This window comes from Triturus cristatus, chromosome 10 (assembly GCF_964204655.1).
Source record: "Triturus cristatus chromosome 10, aTriCri1.1, whole genome shotgun sequence".
Taxonomy (NCBI): domain Eukaryota; kingdom Metazoa; phylum Chordata; class Amphibia; order Caudata; family Salamandridae; genus Triturus; species Triturus cristatus.
In genome coordinates this window covers 1,242,362,693-1,242,385,144 of record NC_140593.1, presented here as the reverse complement: position 1 = coordinate 1,242,385,144, position 22,452 = coordinate 1,242,362,693, and the positions used below count along the sequence as shown (strand labels likewise).

At 47.5% G+C, this 22,452-nt stretch overlaps 1 protein-coding gene across 1 annotated transcript in view; it reads right to left on the bottom strand.

Annotated features, from left to right (window-relative positions):
- Nucleotides 1-16,497, bottom strand: part of LOC146797186 (uncharacterized) — a 285,008-nt gene extending 268,511 nt beyond the window's left edge. Inside the window, exon 1 of the mRNA XM_085629897.1 lies at nt 15,574-16,497. Within this exon, the coding sequence (XP_085486023.1) occupies nt 15,574-16,251 (678 nt within the window). The 5' untranslated portion in view covers nt 16,252-16,497. The remainder of the gene's footprint in view (nt 1-15,573) is intronic.
- Nucleotides 16,498-22,452: the final 5,955 nt, after the last annotated feature.

Below are 22,452 nucleotides of genomic sequence, written 5' to 3'. Positions count from 1 at the left end.
GGGGGGGTGGAGCACAGAAAGTGCTTGCAGCTCACTAACCGCTCCTGGTAGATGTAAAAGCAGTTTTATGGTTTAATGACCGGAAAGGGCAATTGTGCAAGGGCGAACACTAGGCAGGTGAAAGCTAAATGAACGCAGAAAAAGACAACCGCTGACTGACAGGGAGGGCTGATCCAGCAACCGCAAAAAGGCCGATAAGGCTGACAGTTACCCTTCAACAGTGTATGTGGAACACCTAGTGAGAAAGCGGGTGAAAAGGGCCTCCATCCGCCTTTGAAGTAACTATACGATACAACAAATGGCGTGGTGTCCCAATGATAAGAACGCCTTGGGGAAATACCTGTAGCTACTCTAATGATCCTGTTTGGAATCTGCTGGCTTGTCTCCTGAATCTGGAAATTCCAAGATTTGCACAAGATGGGCTCACTCATGTAATGTGACAGGTTTCATCATAGGCCACCTTGCCTCACCCTAGTAAGATGGTCCAAATCATTCATCCTGATGAATGCCCAAGACAGTTTAGGCTTTTAAAAGGGCAGAAACAGGTCTGTTGAATCTAGGGGAATGCAAGGATCATAGCATCCACATACCTTATGGTACTTTTTAACTGTACCCAGGGGACCACATTAATAAAAGGATGATTTTTGTTGTATACCCAGAGATATTTTTAGTCAAAGAACTGGACCCAAATTAACCAGAAAAAAATCATCTAAGACCTCCCCCGGGATAGCCCAGCCAGAGTCAACCCCGGTAGTACCATCTTATCAGGGTGGGGCCTATTATGAAGCATGTAACCTCACATGAGTGAGTCAACCTCGTACAAATCTTAGAAATTCCAGGTTTAGTAGAAGACACTATCAGATTCCAAACAGGATCATTAGAATAGCCACTATTTACCCCAGATGCTCTTATCATAAGGACATCATGCCAATTGTTGTCTTGTATACCCTTTAACAGTGCACAGATCAAAGCCTTGCCTGGCCAAAGAGAGAACAACAAATCTTCTGCTTTCTACACCCATATCTGATCAACCTGTTTGGATGCATACCAACCCACACATTTATCCCAACAGCAGGCGTATACTGTCTTGGTAGAGGGCTGTCTGGCTGACATCGCAAACTTCAAAAGGGAGGTCAAAAACTGTCAATTGACCTTGCCCTGGTGCTGCAACAGTAGATCCTCCCAAAGGAGCAGCATGACTGAGCGATCAATGCTCAGGCATTCGGGATACCATACTCTCCGTGCCCAATGCGGAACCAGAAGAACAACTTGGGTCTGGTTGTTCCTGGTCTGAGAAATCTGGGCAAAAGTGATACTGGCGGAAAGGAGTACGGGAGACCCGATCTCCACTCGAGACTGATAGAGTCCCAGAGTGAGAGTCACCTTGGAAACTCCAGTGAACCCAAGTGCTGACAATGCACATTCCTGGCAGTGGCCAACAGATATAACCAAGGTTCTTTCCAATCTCTGAAGATAACTTGTGCTGCCATTCGAGATCCGCTAGGCACAGTCTGCTGAGTTTGTCTGCTCTGGGGTTCAAAGCGCCTGCTAGATTTTGAACCACCATAGAAGTGCGCTGACGCTTCAGCCTTGTCCAGAGCCTCCCGATACAATCCATGACCAACCCAGCCCTACTTATTGCAATACCACATGGCGGTGGTGTTGTCTGAACATCTGAACTAACCTCTCCTTGACAGGAGGAAGAAAGGATTTCAATGCCAGTCAGATCATTCTTAACTCCAGCAAGTTGATCGAGTCGAGAGTCAGCCGGAGAACAGAGTCCTCTGATCTCCACCTCTCCCAGATGGTAGCCCCATCCAAAGACTGACAGTCACTTCAGTCAACTCTGGGCGGGGAAGGGAGAGGGGGTCTGCCGCTGACCCTATTGCAGTCAGTTAGCCACCACTGAAGGTATTTTTTTCGATATCAGGAGTAGCTCAGACATTCTCCTGACACTGCGCCCAGTGGAACTGGCAGAGCCCGCATATGCTCTCTGGCATGCGTCACCAGCAGGATGCAAAAGGCCATGAGGCCCAACAGCCTCACAGTTTGTTGCACAGAAATCTAAGATAGAAGCTGAAGCATGGGAATAGTAGCCCAGATATCCTGGACTCGCCGTTCCGGATAAGCACGAAACTGCACCGTATCAAGAACAGCTCCAATGAGTATCTAAGAGGGAACTAGGTGCGACTTTGGCAGGTTTAAAATAAACCCTCACCTAATGCAAGATGTCTGTCCTAGTCTGGAGATGGAAGACTGCATGGGGCAAGCGTGCCTTCAACAACCAATCACCAAGGTGGGGGAGGGGGTGAGACTGAAACCCCTGACCTCTGGAGGTGGACCGCAATTATTGCCTTGGTGAACACCATAGGGAACCTGGTGTAGGGAAATTGACATGGTTGGCCCCCACTTTCCTTCGAAGCCCTTTCCCTAAACTGTACCTTTTGTTTCTCAATTGGCACAACTTCAGTACCACTTTTAAGTCCATAGTAAATGGTACCCCTGGTACCTAGAGCATTCGCAATAAAGAGGGACACCAAGGGTAGAAGTACCAACTGTGCCACCAAAGGGTCCCCTCATCAAGGCCATGCACACGCGTGCCTTGGTGCAAACAAAACTGGAGTAGACATGGCGCACACCTATGTGTGCCATGCCCACAGACACCGCATGAGATATAAAGACACTCCTCTGGCAGACCTTAAAGCCCTATGGCAGGGTGCATTGTATACCATCTGTGGCAGTAAGCTTCAACAGCCTTGCTGCCTTTAAAACAACTCCAGCCTCTCCCTATAGGAGCAGGCCCTCCCTTATGTCCTCGCTCTTTATGGCAGGAAGACAGGCGGGGAACACAAAGAATAGGTGTGCCTCCCTCCGCCAACTCCACCGCTCAGGTGTTGGAGGCGAGAAGTAGCACAGTTTTCAGTGCCCACCATCTTGAAGATGGTGTGACTTCCCCAATCAGGACTTGGGCTATGTCCCCCTCCCACAAGAGGCTGGTATAATAGAGGGTGTAGACACCCCAGGTAAGGGATCCATGGATCACTACCTGGGACTCCCTTGTAAACGCCAATAAATTTAGTTTTTAGGAGGCAGACCCGGAAACTAGATTCCACGGACAATAAGACGAACGAAGAATCACTGTTGGATCGAGAACTGCAGACCCCGTGGTGGACTTTAGGTGCAAACTCCTGCCTGCCGCTACAGAACTCCATCGCCATCCTCCAAATCATCTTGATGCTGGGTGGCCTTCACAAACCTCGGAGGATCAACAGCACTTCGCAACTTGCGCAGGTAGTGCCGGCACGACAGGGATATGGAAAAAGACATCCTGCAAGTCCAGCGCAACCATCTTGTATCCAAGGTCAGGGCAGACAGAACCCAAGCTAACATGAGCATTTTGAATGTCTTTTAGGAAAAAACAGACGGTGCATGACTGAACTAGGGCAGAGACCTCCGTCCTCCTGGGGTACCAGAAATAACAACCACAACCTACTTCCAATGACAGCACCATCTAAGGGCTCATTTAACCACAAGAGCCTGTACTTCCTGACGAAGCAGGGAAAGGTGGCCCTCCATCAGCCAGGCTGAAGATGGTGGTATGGGTGTCAGGTTTTCTGGGAAATGGCTCAAGCTGAACAAGCTCAATTACCCACTTGTCCGATGTTATGGACTGCCAGAGTGGCAGATGGCGAATACTGCCTCTAACTGGGTGGCAGTCATGGTAAGGGGGCAAAATTGAGTTGTTTGGCGGCTGTGCGAGCTATGGGGTGGGTAATCCCCTGGCTGGTTGTGTGATGCTTGTGGGAACTGCGTCCACTGCCAAGAAAGGACCGAGGAGACTGTTGGCTGTGGTGGCTGGGAGGGAATGGGCATGGCGGGTAGTCCTACCGTAGCCATGAAAGGCAGAATGGGGTTGACTTGGGGCTATAGAGAGGCCTAAGGACCAAGCAGTGGCTCTGCTATCCTATAAGTGTTCTAGGCTGTTTTGCTTGGTCTTCTAAAAGATTGATTCCATTGAAGTGCATGTCCTCAAGGGATGCTAGGACATCCCATGAAAAGCAAGTCTCTCAACCAGGTGTGGCGCCAGATTGCCACAGACGATGCAATTATCCGGTCCACAGCGAATGGTGAACTTTTCTGCCTCCCAGCCATCTGCATAAGCCTGTGACATTATGGCTTGGGCCTCCTCCAAGACCATGGGCAGCACTTATGTAACCAAATCCCAAACCGTGTACGTTTATCAGCACTAAAAGGTATGCAGTGTTTACTGATGGCAGTTCAAGGCTGGCGGATGAGAACATACACTTGCCAAAGGTACCCAGCCTCTTGAACTCCTTATCTGTAGGTGAGCAGAGAATGCACCATGGTTAACATTTTAGGTGGTCTAGACAATTACGCTCTCTGGGATTGGGGTGCTGGGTGAGGAAACCTGTGTTCCCAGGAGCAGTGCGATGGCAGAGGGCAATTGTCCTGAGCACAGGCACCCCTGTGAAGGGCTTGGCTCAGTCAGCGAGCAGATCATCAGTGAGTGCTTCATTATAATGGGACAAGGGTTTCTGAAGGTGTGACTCGCAGCTGAAGCACCTCTATCAAGATATTGGTCTTGACTGCAACTGAGAGTAGCGGAAGGTCCAAGACCTCAGCTGCCCTCCTCACCACCATAGTGAAGGCGGCCCCTTCCTCAGTCACCACATTAGTAAAGAAGTGTTGAGTGAGGTGTTCAGACCACCAACATCTGGCAGTTCCTCACACCAGTCATCATAGGCCTCCTCAAGGAGATTATAGTCATAACGATCCTCAGATCCTCCTCAATCATATTCCTCTCTAGGCTTGTCAAAGTAAGCTGGCACTGTTTCGGACTCAGAAGTTTAGGTTCTGGCACGCACCGGGTGATGCCAGTCCGGTTTTATATCTGAGTCTGGTATGAGGATGAGTCAGGGGCCCCACGAATGACATCGCTGGAATGGGCTCAGGGGGAAGATTGCAGTCACCCGATCTGAAAAGTACCTGATTCAACAGCAGAACCAGTGGGCCCCGAATGGTGCCAAGGGTGGAGCAGCAATCGAGTGGAGGCACCAGCCAAACCCATGGGGTGCAAAAGTGCTCCGGGGGGCAGCCTACCCAAAAACGAGATATATGGCTTCATAAAACACTTCAATGGGGTGGGTATGGGGGGGGGGGGGGGGGGGGGGGGGGGGGGGGGAGTCTGCTCCAGCAAAATCAGGGAGGCGCAGAGCAGACCCTGAAGCAGGCTTAATGGGGAGTGGGGCCTAGAGTGACAATTCACACAGCTCGTCCGAAGATTTAGACAGGTGCGGTGAACTCTAAGAGCATTACAACTTCTTGGATTTTTGGTGGGAATTACCTGAACGTGAGGACGATGACAAGTGCCTGGAACAGCTCCGCGAAGGGGCGAGGGACTTTCCCCACAACCTGGAACTGGAGCATTGGGAGTCAGCCAGCCTCAGGCGACCAGGAGTTTCAAGTAGTGCTCCCTCGGTGCCCTGAGATTTCTGGCACAACAGTCCTCACAATTCTTTGAGTTGTGGTCTAGCTCCAAGTACCAAAGGCAAACTAGATGGGGGACCACAGGACTTAAACCCCCCTGGTATCTTGGAGGATACCCCTGACACACCGGGAGACCATGTCTTGAAAACAATTGATAAAACATTGAAAAAAAGGCCATCAAAAAACGAATAGAGGTAGCTCTCTCCGATCTGTGCTGACTGAGGTGTAAAGAAAATAACTGATGTTAGCACACTTGGCTGTCACCTATATAGGCACTGCACACATCAGTTCCGTCACCAACGCAGAGCCTAAGTAAATGACCTATCGACACGCAGAGGTATTTCTCAAAATATTTCCAGATCCAGTTTGACACCTGGGGATAATTCAAAGGTAAGGAACCAGCGACAAATTCTTTATCAGATCAGAAACAACTCATAGCATGTTTCACTTAAGAGCAATGTACATACATAGGAATACTAGAGCAGGCACAGGTATAAGTATGATAACGACACTAATCACCATTTATATGTACTTCACAAACAAATTCAAACCTCCGAGTTTATGCATGAGCATCTCAAACGATAAAGCAAAAGTCTTAAGATTCCTCAGAACCACATTCCTTTCATCAGCAGGCACAAATGATTCCATTTGAGATAAAGAGACTTCGAGACTGGGAACAGCAATGCCACTACTGAATCCTTATCCCGAACCACTACAGAGGTAATCAAAAACTTGTACTCCACTTTCATTCTCACAGCCTTTATCCTACATATACATCCAAGCCCCTCATAGTGCATTGATCCCTTCACAGGGTCACATGTCCATTTCACAGTGCCACTCTACTTATGCTAGCTCTGTCCAACCCCACAGCATTCTTAAGCTCCTGGACAAACTGCAGGGGTTCCAACAAAACAAAAGTTCCTTTTGTACTTTACCCAACTTCTTAATGCAAACCCACTGATATATCCGTTATCTTAGACTGTAGACAATGTTTCTGATCATACTATCACTTGTGATAATCCATTTCTCCCTCCCATTCTTTCCAGCCAAATTAACCACTGTGGAATAAGCCAGGATTGTATGTTGATTTGAGTTTTCTTGCTTTCAACCTCAAAATAGACAAGGGAGTACCCCAGGGTTCTATTCAAAGCCCCGTGCTTTTCAACCTATACGTGGCACCCCTAGCTAGAGTGATCAGATCGTATGGTTTCCACACCGTGTTGTATGCAGACGACACGCAATTACTGATTATTCTTGGCCCTGATCCAACAGACACCAAACTCCGATTTATGAATTGCATGACTAACATCTGGATGCAAACTAATTTCCTGCAACTTAATGCCAATTAAGCAGAGATCATTCTTTTTGGAAAAGCTCAAACTTTGTAGTCCAATGATTGGTGGCCTGCCAATCTCTGCCCCGTCCATCTTCCAAATCGGTGGTCCATAACCTTGGGGTGATGATTGATAACCTATGACAGACCATGTTAATCAGGTGACGGGCATTTGCTATGGACTAATGCGCAGTCTTCGCAAGATCTTCCAATGGATCCCAGTTGTATCCAGGATACCGTTGGCTCACAGACTAATCATCAGTCAGCTCGATTACAGAAACGCCCTGATGGCCTCCATCAATGCAGAGCTCCTTACCATACTCCAAGTGCTACAAAAATCAGACACCAGGCTTGTATTAAATCTACCCTCACGGTCCTCGTCGGCACCAAGTCTGAGAGCTCTCCATTGGCTTCTCATAAGGAAACATCCATTTTAAGATCAACTGCCTGGTCCACAAACCCATCTATGGGAATGGATCCGACTATCTTGCCAGAAAACTCCTCAGGTATCAACCTACCAGAACACTCAGGTCCTCAACCAAATATCTTCTCACCCCCTTTAAGATTTGTACCACCAGTAACGGAGGCAGATCATTTTCATACCTTGCCCCTACTCTGTGAAATTTGCTCCCATTGCAGTTACGTATGGAAACCAATCACAGGCAATTTCGTAAAATTGTAAAAACCTGGCTGTTCTGATCTTCCCTTCTCCCTGCTGGCAATTTCCGTTCTTTCCTTCACGCACTAGGGTTTAGGCTAGCCGTTTGAGAGCCCCGGGGGATATGGGCGCTTAACAAAATCCTATGAGTAAAAGGAGAAAATCCACTGGATGTAACTTTGGTTATTCTTTTAAGATCATATGGTTTGGAACATTTGCAATTCCCAAACCAATTGATTTCTCACGACCAGCTGAATGGTACTCTAACACTCTATAAAGCTTTTCAACTATATCATTATCAACTGGATTGTACAGTGATGCTGTTCTGTAACGAATGCTCACACTTCATACATCCTTTACAGGGCTCGACAAATCCACTCGACCGCTCGCATTTGAGAGGTAAATTTAATGAGGTCGATCTATTTTTAGGTCCTGTAGGAAAATATACTAACTTTTCTCCTCTGTCTTTGAAAAAGAAGCAAATGTGACAAGATAAGATTTAAAGGCCTTTTTATTGCTCACAAAGCAAATGAGCAATAAAGATGCCTTTAAATCTTGTTATCTTGTCACATTTGCTCTGCTTTCAGAGACGGAGGTCAAGTAGGTTACTGTTAGGTCGAGGAGAGTTTAAGGTACTAGACCTGCAGGACTAGTACCATTTTTCAGATTTTTCGAGTCCTGCTTTAGTTCTCAGAAGTGAGCTTTACACCACTGTCACAGTAGGAATGATGGCACCCCTTCACATTGAAAAATGTAATTAAAAAAAAAAAGGTTAAGCACACCATCAGTATTGACATTATTAACTACCTTAATGTAAGGCCACCTTGAAAAGACATCCATTGAAATGAAAGCATTTCTGGGATTTACTGATCCGATTATAGCTACAGCCACTCTTTCCTATGGTGCACTTTTATGTGCTCATGGGTGATCTTCACGTCGAGGGATGTATCGGATTCCAAGCAATCGCACACAATTACTACCACATCCAATTGCTGTCCACCAACACAATTCCAATACCAATCCCAAAATGCCCTTCATGACAGCGTGCTCTCAAAGGGCTTGTTGGCTTGTCCCCCGTTCTTTTGTGGAAGTCTCAAGGACAAAGACCTCCCACAAGGGACCCCCACCCTGTACTTCCAACACCTGGAAAGAGGTGCCCTCTTAAGTGCCCACATCGTCTGCTGGATACCAACTGGTGGCGCAGCGTGAAACTAAGTATTGTGCCTGGAGCCCCAATTGCCTTGTGCAGAGCCCCAAAGCTATTGCCTGCATCAAAGGAGTGTGGCCCTGGCATTGTGGGGGCCGAGACACAAACGTCTTGTTGGTGGTGAGCGGATTCAACGGTTGTGGGAGCCAGTGTGGCCTGTATCGTCGATCGTGGTACATCTCTCGTGTAGCACGCCGACTGCATGCTTATTGTGTGCGGTGTCAGATTCACAAGTTGCGACCCTCGGAGGGAGGGTATACCCATATTAGTGCCTCATTCTACATCGTGCCGCACTGCTAAACTTCTACCTGTGACCGGAATTGCCTCTTGCAACCCAGATAAACATGCACCAGACACTTTGCCTCATTTCCAGGGAGGCATGGAGGAGCGGATGTGTTCGCTGTGTCCAGAATGCCTGGGTGCTACTTTGATCGACATGACCAACAGGATGCCTCCTCCCAAGAAGCTTCCCTGCTTCAATCGCTGAACTGGGCTGGAGCCGGAAGGCCCACTGTGGAATCTTTTGATTAAACGACTATCGGCCTCAGCCCGCTTCTGGTCCACATCCTGTGGGTGAACTTCCAGAGTGGTGGCCAAACCCACATTTGTCGACTACCTTCTAATTAGCCCTGCTACCTGCCCCCACCTTCTTCCCAGGAACCCTTCTTAGCTGTGACTCCGGCCGCAATCAGCCTAGTATCAGGGGGAGGGTGGTTTATCTCCAACCCATGGGCATAGGGAAGTCTGGGTTAGCTGAAAGGTAGAGAAAAGCTTGGGACAGAGGGTCTGCATTTGTATTATCAACAGACCTGCCGGATATCAGTAGCATTGAATTGTGGTGCTGCGTGCGCTCCATAACAGACCTGCCTTATATCCGTGGCACTGCATATTGGTGCCGAGTGTGTGGGAGTGACTGCACAGTGACCGCCTGTTAATTACACTGCACAGCGGTGTTGATCTCTTGCCAGAAGCATACTACGTTTGACATTCGTTTTTACCCATTTGGCCTTGGCCCACTGGGTTGTTTAAAAGTGTTGTAATTATATGTGTGCACCTATTTTTGATATCGTGATCTGGGGTGCACCCTATAACTGTGTGGTGTTGAATTATAATTGCCAGGGTGGGCTTAGCTCTGATGTTTTGTACATCATATGAGTGCTGGGGGTAAAGTAGGTCTTTCCCAAATGTGCATAGTACTGATGTCATTTTAACACGGTTGGACCTAGTACTGCTAGTAATATTTCCAAATGTGATTTATGCCCAGCAATACACAATGTTCATGTTGTGCTAATTAATGCATGTTGAACACAATCTTATTTACATATACCACATGTGAAATATTTTATGATAACCAGTGTATTTATTGTGCGAGAGGGCTGTGCCAATTCTTTACATAGCCTCTGGGATAAGCCTGACTGTTCAATGCCAAGCTACCCACGGGTGAGCGCAGGTTATACAGTGAGTGTAATCACCCAACCCTGATGGTAGTGGTAGGTTCTGCCTGGCAAGGGCACCGCCTCAGCAAACCAGAGAGTGCCAAATCCAACACAACTTCCTTGCCGCTAGTCTCATACTACACTAGTATCACACCAAAACCTTTATTACAAGCGCCCCTGGAAACGTAACTCAAACCAACTGGGTCAAAACCTTATTATGGCAAGTACATCACATATACTTTCATTTCTTTAAAACTTCTTTCACACTCAACCAACCACAAAGTTTTAGACAATTTTTCAACAATTTTCTTACAATTCTACTAGATCTAAAAATGACTTGAAGTCATCTTTATTCCGAGGGGCTGGTGCTTCCCCGGTGGCCCTCTATTGAATTTATCCTTCTGTTTAATGCCATCATCACTAATTTCATGTCCTAAGTACGTGACTTAATCTTGTGAAAATGTACATTCAGTATATTCGACTGTGAATCCACATTTTTTTTCATTTTACCAAACAAATTAGAAGTACAGCAAGCACAGATGCCAGTTTGAATGTCATTATCCTGAACTGAAAGCAATCGGCCAGGAAAATAAGAGCTCTGTGTACCTTTTACTATCTAAATGTAATGGAACCGGATGATGAGCCGCAGAGGATCAATGGTGGAGAAAACTTGTATAACCTTGACTAATGTCAACATCTCAAGCTTAGGAAGGTGAAATAAATTATTATCGAAGGTCAACGCATAACCTGATCGTATCACTGGCTTTGGATACGACTACTAAAGGGGCCAACCAATCAGGACTGTTTAGGCTCGATCATCCCGGCTTCGTTGAATCGCAACAACTTTCCACACTTCCTCTCTATTCAGGATAGGCACCTTCCTTATTTTGTGTATTATGGATACAGTATTTTTAGAAAAAAATTGCGCTACGGTTCCTTCAATGTGCTAATATTCATGCAAAAAACTTTAAACAAATTCAACACATCTCCCCCGAGGATTTAGTTTTCATCCACCACCAATACCCTTTCTTAACTATAGGGGACTAACACTAAAAGAAGATTTCTTTACTCCATCCAACCTAAAAACAGCAGGACCTTTCTTAACTACATGCAATTTTCTAATACTTATACGGTTTGGAAATCTAAATGAAAAAAAAAATCTGTGTTCCATTTCCTAATCCAATAGTTTGGTACCCAATTTTTTTCCCCAAATCTGCTTCCTAATCATTTATGATGGTATATGGTGAACCTGAAGCGGCTACAATTTTGAATAGTTACTCCTCCTATATTCACTACACAAACAGGTTTGTTCTTGAGGTTGTTCCCATGTAAACTATTCAAAACAAGCCTTCTATTAATACTGAAAACACATCTGAAACTTTTTGATCATTCTTCACAAGAAGCCACTTAATCGGTTATCAGACATTTTCTTTTACAATTACTTGCTCTTCACTTCTTTGCTGGTGTTAAATGTCTTGTTCTTCCACACACCACATTTTTGCTTACAGGCAGGACAGCTTTTAATATATGCTAAATGATTCTTACCATCACACCTGTAACACATTTCTTCACTGTTAGAATTTTGTTTACCCCTTCCCGCTCTCCCTGCTAAAAAAGGTGCACATTAGATTCATTTGAACACACTGTAGCAAATACATAAGAATCTAAATTTTTGTTCTCCTTTACTGATTTTGCACAGCGACTAGAAAGTTCAGCCTTCCAAATGATAGTCACGCCTGCCATTTTGGGTCACTATTATCCCAGAATCTATCCTTCATCATCGGTTTGTATGTATTCATGACAACTTAGTAATGCAGAAATTTATCATGTAGAGCGCCATATATATATCCCATCTATAACCAACTGTGGTGACATACCAGTCAAAAGTTCTACTTACACTACAATCAGTCCTAAGGAATTCATGTGTGTTCGTGACCGTCCTGTGCACGAAACGTAATTAGCGTTGGTCATGACAGAAGTAGATACAAGTAGAGAAATTCAAAGATTTAAAAGAACTTAAGCGAACCTTAGTCCATTCTTCACCACATTAAACATAGCAGCGGAGCTGAACTTACTACTGAGCCAGGCAGCGCTAATACCACAGGTAAATGCTGCTCATTCACTTTTATTGCCGAACACATTTAAAACTATAGAATTGACTCGTCATCTTCCACGACCACAATATGGCCACCACATATGTCACAACGCCAATCTTATGTGGAATGCTTTATTTCTTCTTGAATCACAAAGAACACTGGCATTGCTATGCAGCTGGTGTCTTTGAGGAGGCTAAGCAAGAGACAGGCGTGCACATTCCACATTTGAAGCTCCATCTAGCAAGCAGCAGAGGGACTAATGGGAGCGCTATCTTAACAGTATCAATAACCAGAGGGGTAAAATCTGTAAAATATTCTTGAAGACTCAGCCCATCACTCATTTACTGAGCCAGATTTCAACCCTACGGTTGGTTCATACACGAAGACAGTGGCAACTTCCTTGCTTCCTCACCAAATAAGCATCAGTGGCCAACTGGCATACTCTGAAGATTCATCCATGCCTCTGCTCAAGCACGGGTAGGAGCTTGATGCCGAAATTCAGTAGTAATGAAATTTGATTTGCTTCACCTCTATTAATAGCAACTGAGCAGTATGCAGACTACTTCTACTCTTCGCACATTGGCGGTGTGTCATCATTCTAGTCTAGCGTACTAATATTCAATGCTCATAACATACGAGATGAATGTTCTTAAGCCACACAACAGCATCATCTGGTAATCACATCGAACTTAGGCCTCAAACAGGACCGTCCCATCAAGAAAATGTTTTTAACTACAAGGTGGTGTTCTACGGTGTATTTGAAATAAGTGATATTTCTTTACTTGGTTAGTTCCATGTGTAGTCCAAAGGGAAGTAGTACATTAAGTAGGTGAACCAGTAGGACATCCCAAGGGGAGCAACGACTTTAATTCTTAAACTCCATACCTCATCTGACTCAGCACCAACATTCCACACTTACCAAACATTCCACACTTACCATTCTGTCCATGCACCATCGCTCACAGGCTCAAGAGTAACAGAACATAGGGCAAGGATTTAACAACTCCCCTTACCTGGTAAGGGCAACAAAGATGTAGAAGTAAAAGCAATCTCTCTCAATGTTTACTACAAAAGCACAAATGTGTCATAACCAACATACTGCAATAGGTTTTGTGAAAACAAATCAGGTCCCAGACACACTATGGCCCTTCTTTTGGCTTTGCTCTTGATCAGTTTCCGAAACTGGGTTGAGCCACTATTTGGTGCGTCACTAAAGACATATATATCTTATTTCAAGCTTGTTTTTGATTTGTAACTCGCTCCTCCCCAGTCCAAATAGTCAAACAACTTTGTTTAAATATTTTTTTATTATAGTTTTATATAGCACAAACTCAACCCGAAGGTATCAGAGCACTTTACATGAACACAAGTTGTGTTACAGACAGACACATACATTTTGTTAGGCACAGTGAGATTAAGTAATTTGCCCAGAATCACAAGATTAGTAAGTAAATGTAACATGTCACCAGCGAAAAGGCATGTTTGTATTCCTAGTGGCGTGTGTTCTTGGCATCGTTCTATTTAAACCATGTTTCAGCAGATTACCCACTAATATATTTCCACATCTTCACCAGGACTTAGTTTAAGCCACTGGTTGAATGTGGCACCCACTTGCACTGTTTTGGGACCAGCACTATTATTTTTTTTAGCTCACCCGACTTTGAATTAGAGCAACAGAGAATAAACAAGGGAATGGAGGAAGACATATGGAAATAGTAAAAAAGGGAGAAAGAACGGACCTGCAAAGAGTACAATAAAGCAGCAAGGAGTGTCTGATGGTGGATTAAAGAGGCAAGAGTTACATTCAAGACTTTCAGCATGCCAACACTCAAAAGTGCTGTCTGTGGGGTTCTGAGAACTTTAGGCCCTAGCACTTATTCTTTTACAAATCAAGCACCAGTCTTCGCATCTACAAAAGAACAGGTTGGGGAGGAAGGAGATCGCTACAAATCAAGCACAAACCTTAAATGTGACTTACTCTGAATCAGCTATACTGACCATCCAGTCATTACATTAAATTGTCTACACAGCCTAGTCTCCCCTCTGGGGCTGAAGAGAGGCATGTGCTGCTGACAAGATCAAGACACTGCAGCTCCAAACTCAGGCCAAGGCAACTGATTTGCAAAAACAAAAGCAACTGCTGAAAATTTGCCACGGTCAGGAATATCTGTGTATTATCTCTGTTTTGGGTTCTGCGCAAACGCGGCCAGAAGCAAAACTATCCTCCTGTTTCATTGTCTGTAACAAAAGCCAAAGAAAGTCCATGGGGCACAAAAATCTGATTACGTTCAAGTAGACTGGGCATGATTGTGCCACAGCACAACTCCTTGACAGTTGCCCCATGTACTAGCCAGCATGTAGTTACTGCAGGAAAATGTCTTTCTTTGCAGCAAACAAAAACAAAATAATCCTTCCCTTCTCAGGTCTATTAAAACTAGGTGGGTTGCAAAGGTTTGTTGTAGAAATTTAGCCACAGTTCTAAAACGGTTGGGAAGCACTGCTCTAGATCGTAAGTGATTTAAATACAAGTGTTGACCTCATCAGGTCTGTTCTCACAGCCTCAAAGTTTCAAACTATAGCCTTGCTCTTTGTTTATTTTGCTCACTTACAGCAGTGCTCATAGCCAGTATTTGCAGCATCCCAGTGCCATCCAAGTTCTCACTTCCCTGATGATCTTTTATGCATTACACATGGGCTCCTTAAGAACTAGCATTGAAGGGTGACAATATTAAAAGTCCATTAGTTCAAACAAGGAGTCGCCTTTTTCATTATCACATATGAGAGCACCTTCAAATATACGAGCTCAACATAACTGCTGTACAAAAAAAACCTTTTTTCGATTTACTAGACTAAAACGTTTGCTCCATGTATATATAATAAGACTTGCCTCTTACCTCACTACTAGCGTTGTCATCAGGGAAGAGGCAGGATTGTTTGTCCACCCATGTTTAAAAACTCGCACTTTTAATAGATTTAAAAAGCATGATGTAGTAGTGCACCGTCCTTTGCTGACAACACATTTCCAATGAAATGGCAACAAACCTCCCTTCGGGTATGGCTGGTGCTGGGGTGCTATCCTTCCTCCCCCCCCCTATGGCTGGTGCTGGGGTGGTATTCCCCCCCCGGATGGTTGGTGCTGGGATGGTATTCTCCCCCCCACCCCCGGTGCTGGGATGGTATTCTCTCCCCCCCCCCCCCCCATGGCAGGTGCGGTATTTTCTCCTCCCCCCCCCCCCTGCCTGGTGCTGGGGTGGTCGTTGCCGTTTCTCTTGTGTGTCCCCCTCCCCCCTCCTCCTCCGAGGTCCGTGCCCCCCTCCCCCTCCAAGGCAGGATACGGCCGTGACCCAGAAGCCCGGGATGTTGCGGATGATGCCGTTCCTCTTGTCCAGGTGCGGCCGGCGCAGCCCCCCGTACTTGCTGCGCAGCTGCAGGAAGGCGCGGTTGGCCTGCTCGTTGACGCTCTCCAGCTCCTGCTGCACGGCCTCCAGCGCCTCCAGGTAGTGCTCGGCCTTGTGCGGCCGGCTCTGCACCGACACGATGGAGCACTCCTCCGACGCGTCCCCGGCCCAGCAGGTCATGTCGGCCAGGGCCTGCGCCGCCTCCGTCTCCTTCAGGCTGGGCGCCTCGGGGGCCTCCAGGCGCCGCTGCTTGGCGGCGGGGGCCTCGTCGGCCTCGGCCCGCTGGGGGGCGCTCATGGCGGGGGGGGGGGGGAGCGCTGCGTGCGTCACGGGCCTCGCGAGCCACCGGCGCGCGCCTAAACTGTCACCTGCGGCCTCCCGCCTCGCGCGCTCAAAACAGAGGGCACTGCGCAGGTGCGGAGCGCGAGGGCCCCTGGACCTGTCAGACGGGAGCGCGTCACTGGGCTCCCCGCGAGGCGGCCCGCCCCTCAGTCTCAACGGCCTCAACGCGGGTCTTGCCTCCTCACTACGCAAGCGCGGAGCGCGTGGACCTCTGAACCTGACAGACGTTAGCGCGTCACTAGTCTCCCTGCTGGTAAGTCTCCAACTGCGCATGCGCGACAGCCCCTCCTACGCAACTGCCGCAGCCAGGGGGGGGGCTCACTGCGCACGCGCGCGGGGTTCTACAGACGGGCACCCTCCCCGTGAGCTTCCTGTGCACGGCCACTAACGGTACGCGCCTCTTCGGAGCCTGACCTCAGCGGCTCTGGAGCGAGAGCCTCCGAATATGTTCAATAAACACTGCTCTCCTTGCGCGGGCTGGCGGCGATAGCTGATTGGTTGTATGACGTCTCCAAGTCCCCTCGCACAGGGAGGTAGGAGGGACTACGACAACTCTGGGCCAATGAGAGCGAAGTCACGAACCGGCAGCCTCCAATGAGGAGGCGGAGGGGGTAAACTTCTCCCCGCCCCAAATCTATTGTAATATTTTTTGGACTCGGCGCAGGTAAACAAGCGCCGGGTCAGAGCAGGCGCGGTGTGGACGTCACCGACTAGGATGGAAGAAAGACTATGAAGCGTGCCTTCAGGAAGAAGACGCCATCTTGGATCTGAGGGTGTTTGACACCACATACATGAAGCATTCCCAGCTATCGAAAAGGAGAGTTTTAATTCTATGAAGGACAGGAGGGGAGGATTATACAAGTCCGTCTCTGCAGAAGTTACCAAGGCCTTTTCTCAAGTGGTAGTTTACTCATTTCCCAAGAATCTCATGGGGATTAAATTCCAACAGAATTTCTTTTTTCTTTTTTTTAATTAGTGCATTTTTATAAAGCGCGGACATTACCCAAAGGTGTCAGAGCGCTGTACAATAGAGCTAGTTACGTTACAAGAGAAAAGTGGTACAGAGGATAACATTACACAGACTAAAAATGAAGGGTACACAAACACAAAATCCAGCACAGCATGCAGGGGTGAGGAATGTACAGGAAAAAATACATATTTACAACGAAGAGCGAACTTCCAAGAGGGGCCTGAGAATGAAGGGTACACGTACACAAACACAAAATCCAGCACAGCATGCAGGGGTGAGGAATGTACAGGAAAAAATACATATTTACAACGAAGAGCGAACTTCCAAGAGGGGCCTGAGAATGAAGGGTACACAAACACAAAATCCAACACAGCACGCAGGGGTGAGGAATGCACAGGAAAAAATACAAATTTACAACGAAGAGCGAACTTCCAAGAGGGGCCTGAGAATGAAGGGTACACAAACACAAAATCCAACACAGCACGCAGGGGTGAGGAATGCACGGGAAAAAATAAAAATTTACAATGAAGAGCGAACTTCCAAGAGGGGCCGGAGTATGAAAGTATTAGTTCTGTAAGTGTCTTTGGAAGAGAAGAGTTTTGAGTTCAGCTTTGAAGATCCGGATAGAGGTGGTGGCATGGAGCAATGGGGGAAGTGAGTTCCATATTCTCACCCCATTGCCTGTGAAGGATTGCGCCATTGATCTTTCCCTTTTGAAGACGGGGGGCTCAAGCAGAAGCTTTTCCGCATTACTAGAGGGTCGAGAGCCTCCGGACAATTTCAATTTATTTGCCAGGTAACGAGGGGAGAACGTGTGCAAGGCTTTGTGTGTGATGCAGGCAGTTTTGTAAATAGATTTTGCCTCGATCGGAAGCCATCGCAGAGAGGACAGGCTAGGAGTGATGTGGTCGCTTCGTTTAGACCCTGAAATGAAGCGAGCTGCTGAATGGAGGATGGATTTAAGAGAGGAGAGGTGGGATTTGGGTAGGCCCGTCAGAAGAGAATTGCAATAATCCAGTCTTGATAGAACCAGCGATTGTACCAAGGTTTTTAAGACTTTCTCCGGGAAGAACCGACGGATCCCCCATAGAAGGCGCAACTGGTACCGTGCGTTCTCGGCAATAGAGTTGATGTGGGAGATTAAGTTGAGTCTTTTGTCAAGAATGACACCTAGCGATTTAGCGCTGTCGACAATGATGGGTTTGTTGTTGAGCAGGTTCAGCTGATCCATCCACGATTGAACAGGAGGAGGTGAGAGAGAGGTCGAAAGGAGGAGGAATTCAGTTTTGGTGGGATTTAGAATGAGTTGGTGAGCTAACATCCAGTTGTGGATGAAGTTGAGAGTAGAGTCAAGTAAAGAGAGATCGTGTGCGGAAGACACCTTGAGGTAGATTTGAGTGTCATCCGCATAAAGATGGTAATGGATCCCAGATTTGCTTAGGAGGTTCCCTAATGGTTCCAGGTAGAGATTAAACAGAGTGGGTGCCAGGATAGAACCTTGAGGGACACCTTGACCTACAGCCAATGGAGATGAAAGACTGTTCGCTATCTTAATCATTTGGGATCTGTCCGAGAGGAAAGAGGCAAACCATTTAAGCACTGTGCCATCCAATCCCATTCTCTGTTGAAGAGTGTTGAGGAGGGTGCTATGATTAACAATGTCAAAGGCTGCAGAGAGGTCTAGAAGAATCAAAAGACACGATTCCCCGGAGTTGAGTATATGCTACGCATCATCAATCACTTGCAGCAGGGCTGTTTCAGTGCTGCAATTTTGGATGAAGCCAGATTGGAAAACATCGAGGAGGTGATTGTCCATAATATGTAGGTAAAGTTGTTTCGCAACACATTTTTCGGTGATTTTCGAAAGAAAAGGGAGGTTGGGGATAGGGCAGAAGTTGTTGAGGTCGGTTGCCTCAGCGGAGGTTTTTTTCTTTAGAAGAGGGGTAACCTGTCCTGATTTAAGGGCAACAGGGAGGGAGCCTTGACTGAGGAAGAGATTAACTAGCCCGGTCCAGTAAGATAGAGTATGGGTGTAGAAATCGATGGCGATGATGCTAGGGATGGGGTCAGAAGAGTGGTTGGATGGTTTGGTTTCAAGGATGCATTTGAGGAGGTCATCTTCCAAGATGACGTCAAAGTATTGCCAGGTGACTAAGGATTTCCGCTCCTCAAAGGGGGTGGGGTGGGCGACTTGATCCACCAGTGCTTTGACCTTTTCATCAAAGAAAATAGCGAAATCGGCTGCTTTCTTTGTGGAGTCCTCGGGCTTAGTAGTTAGGGGTCGGATTGGTAATGTGGGCACTCTGGAAATGGCCGGAGGGCCGGTAGCCGAGTTCTAGCTTTGGGCTGCTTTTTGGGCAGCCTGGGGCTGTCTGTGCTGTTAGGGTGCTACCAGCGGCCCAGTGGGTGCCCGAGTGGCCTTTCTAAAGGCAGATGGGCAGAGGTATCCCTCCCTTTCTCTCGCTGGGCCTTCCCATTAATGTATGCAGATTGAGTGGGGGCGCAGGGGGCCTGAGCAGAAGTGGCCTCACTTGCATTCGCATGTGGCTCAGCAGTGTGAACTAATCTCTGCATTTTTTAAAATCTAAGTAATGTCAATAAAACATGCCCCCCAACCCCTTTCTTTTCATAAAACTTCGCTGAAGCAGCGTGTTGCTGAAAGGCAATCTGCAAATGTGGGGCACTTTTTTTGGTGTGCCCGGGCCGATTTTTGATCCCAATCTGTGGAAATGTGTAATATTTTACTTAGCATAAGCGACAGCCATTTTGGCTGTGGTGTCCATTTAGTTTCCTTTGTAATTCTTCCGTCCTCTGTTGCTCGTATTTTTCACTCTGCTTGTGTTATCTATTTTAGTTGACTTCCTGACTCAGCTAAAGCAATGTACATGCTGGGGGTTTGTAGCTGCCAGCGCACTTGGTCTCAGATGTTAACTGTCGACCATTTATTGCTGCCATAAGCATTTCTGCTCCCCCTCCCAGTTTGCTGACCAAGTGGTTATTCATCTGCCCTTGTTTGCTGATAGCTGTTTCTAAAACTGTTCTTTCCATTTATGTTCACATGCTTACATTGCAGAAAACCAGTATAAAAGGGACGATGGTTTGTGAATTCAGTGTACTACCTCCTGCAGCACTTTAGAGTGTTGTGTGGACGTGGTCCCACTCATGAGTGATTAATAAACTTGTTATTTATTCCAACTACAGTGCTGATCTCTATTTTGTTGGTCTTTGGACCCGTGGAAAAGAGGGCGACCCTGCACCAGTGTGCCCACTTTTAGGCACATTTCCATAAATCCAAGCCTGACAACGAGTCCACAACAATAACCTCTAAGTAACCCGTAGCCTTCTCTTTCTTCTTTAAAGAAATTCTATTACAGGACCGGAGGCTTCAGATTATTGCTTCTCTTTTGTTACAGGCAATTTTCTAGCAGCCAATGAACAACGTTCAAACATATAATCAACTAAATTTGCCATGATGCCATGTTGTATATCCACCAATCACAGTCCCTCTGTCCATATAAGTAAGACCATTCACATATCGCAAGCCTCTTTCTTTGCTGTTCGCAGCCGAGTTAAGTGCCCTGTGATTTTTTTAGGTCTCGCGCCTAGCGTTGCATTGCTCGTGCGTGTGCTTTTCCTTTTGTGCTACCCCATTGGCCTTTGCGTGCGTCTTGTTATAAAAGACTGCACGCAATTGTCCTAAGGCGGGCGCATTGCTCCGCCCACAGCCTATTGGTGTCTATTACGCGCTTGGTGTGCGTAATAGACACCAATAGGCCATGTGGTTTCAATTATCGTGCCCAGACACGGCCACGATAATTGAAACCACATGGCTCGGAGTGGTGCGCGCACACCACTCGCGGGCTTCTTTATTTTTGGATCCATTTCACACGGAAGCAAGAAAAGCCGAAAGGCAGGAGTAAACACCAAAGCTATTTTTTTCGAGTTTCTTCTTGGGTCCGTTTTGACTACTTGGGCTGGGGAGGGGGCAGGGCTGGTAAATGATGTTCAAGTACCGGAACCGGATGTTTTTCAACGAACTGAAGGTCCTGGTGTTGATGCGCTCAGGGTCCGACCCGGAGCCCAGCAGCAGAAGCAGTGCCATGCGGGGTTTGGGGGTGGGTGGCTGCGGCTGGCCACCTTGCGCCTCCCGGGGGGATGATGACGAAGAGTACTATGGGCCCAGGGTGGCCGACCCCCACGGCCCCCAGCAGAAGCAGTGCCATGCGGGGTTTGGGGGTGGGTGGCTGCGGCTGGCCACCTTGCGCCTCCCGGGGGGACGATGATGAAGAGTACTATGGGCCCGGGGCGGCCGACCCCCGTGGCCCGCAGCCTGGGCCTGAAGTAGAAGGTGGCACCCCCCTTGGACGCGGTGTCGCTCAGCATTAGCCTGGACAGCGGCATGAGGACCCCTCAGTGCCGGATCTGCTTCCAAGGTCTAGAGCAGGTGAGTGCGGGACCCAGTCCCACCTGAGCGCTGTGGATGCGGCTGGTGCGGCAAGCTGTGTGACCCTGCTCCCGAGGGGTAAAGGTACCTGCGCACGGTATCTCACCAAAGGGGGCGTGATCCTCCAGGGGGCACAGTATTTATTGTTTAGTGTCTCGGCGTGCCGTCCTCATTTGCAAATGTGTCTGTGTGCCATGGCCATGATCATGTATTTGTGATCAGACGTGTATGGGCCTGTGCCTGGTGTATAGGGGCATCAGCTTGAGGAATGAGTATGGCTGAGTGATCCTCTGGGCAATGCTGTATACACTGCTATGAAACGGGACTAAAAGGTGTGGACTGAGGTACTTGGGGACATTGATGCTACATAGCCCAGGGCATACGCGCATGGGTGTGTGGCACCCCTGTGTCAAGGCGTGCTTGAGCCCCATCACAAAGGGCTCTGCTGTGTGGGCATGCCATTCAAAAACCTACATGACGAGAGCAGAGTGGTCGGGTATCACAACCAGAAGCAAACATATGTTAGTGTGTTAACACGTCCTTAAAATCTATGTGGGCCTGCCCACTCCACAGCCAATTGTGTCTGGGTGTTGACAACAGGAGCAAAAGTCCATGAGCTGATTCTCACCACAAACAGTTGTGTCTGGGTTCTCAATGCACAGTTCAAAAAAATATTTGAGCGCCCCATCTGCGGGATGAATAGTGTCTGAGTTTGTTATGTGTAGTGGAAAACGTGTGTGGGGTGATCAGCAATGGCACATGTCTCTGGACGTGACAGCAGGAGTGGGCGACATGTCTGGATGTGTTACCCCAGTAGCAAAGACAAAATGCACCTGGGTGTGCCATGCCCAGGAGCAAACAACAGATGTGTGTGGAGCTGCCATACCCAGGTACTTCAGGCAAAGATGAACAACGTGTTCGCCCTCAGCTGCGCCACACTCAGAGCGCCGTGCTGTGCTGGGTTCCAGAGCGCCGGGCACTTGTGTATACTATGAGGCCGAGGTCAGTGCTGCACGAGCACGCCCATCCCCAGGGCAAAGGATGACGCCACATTCTCTGG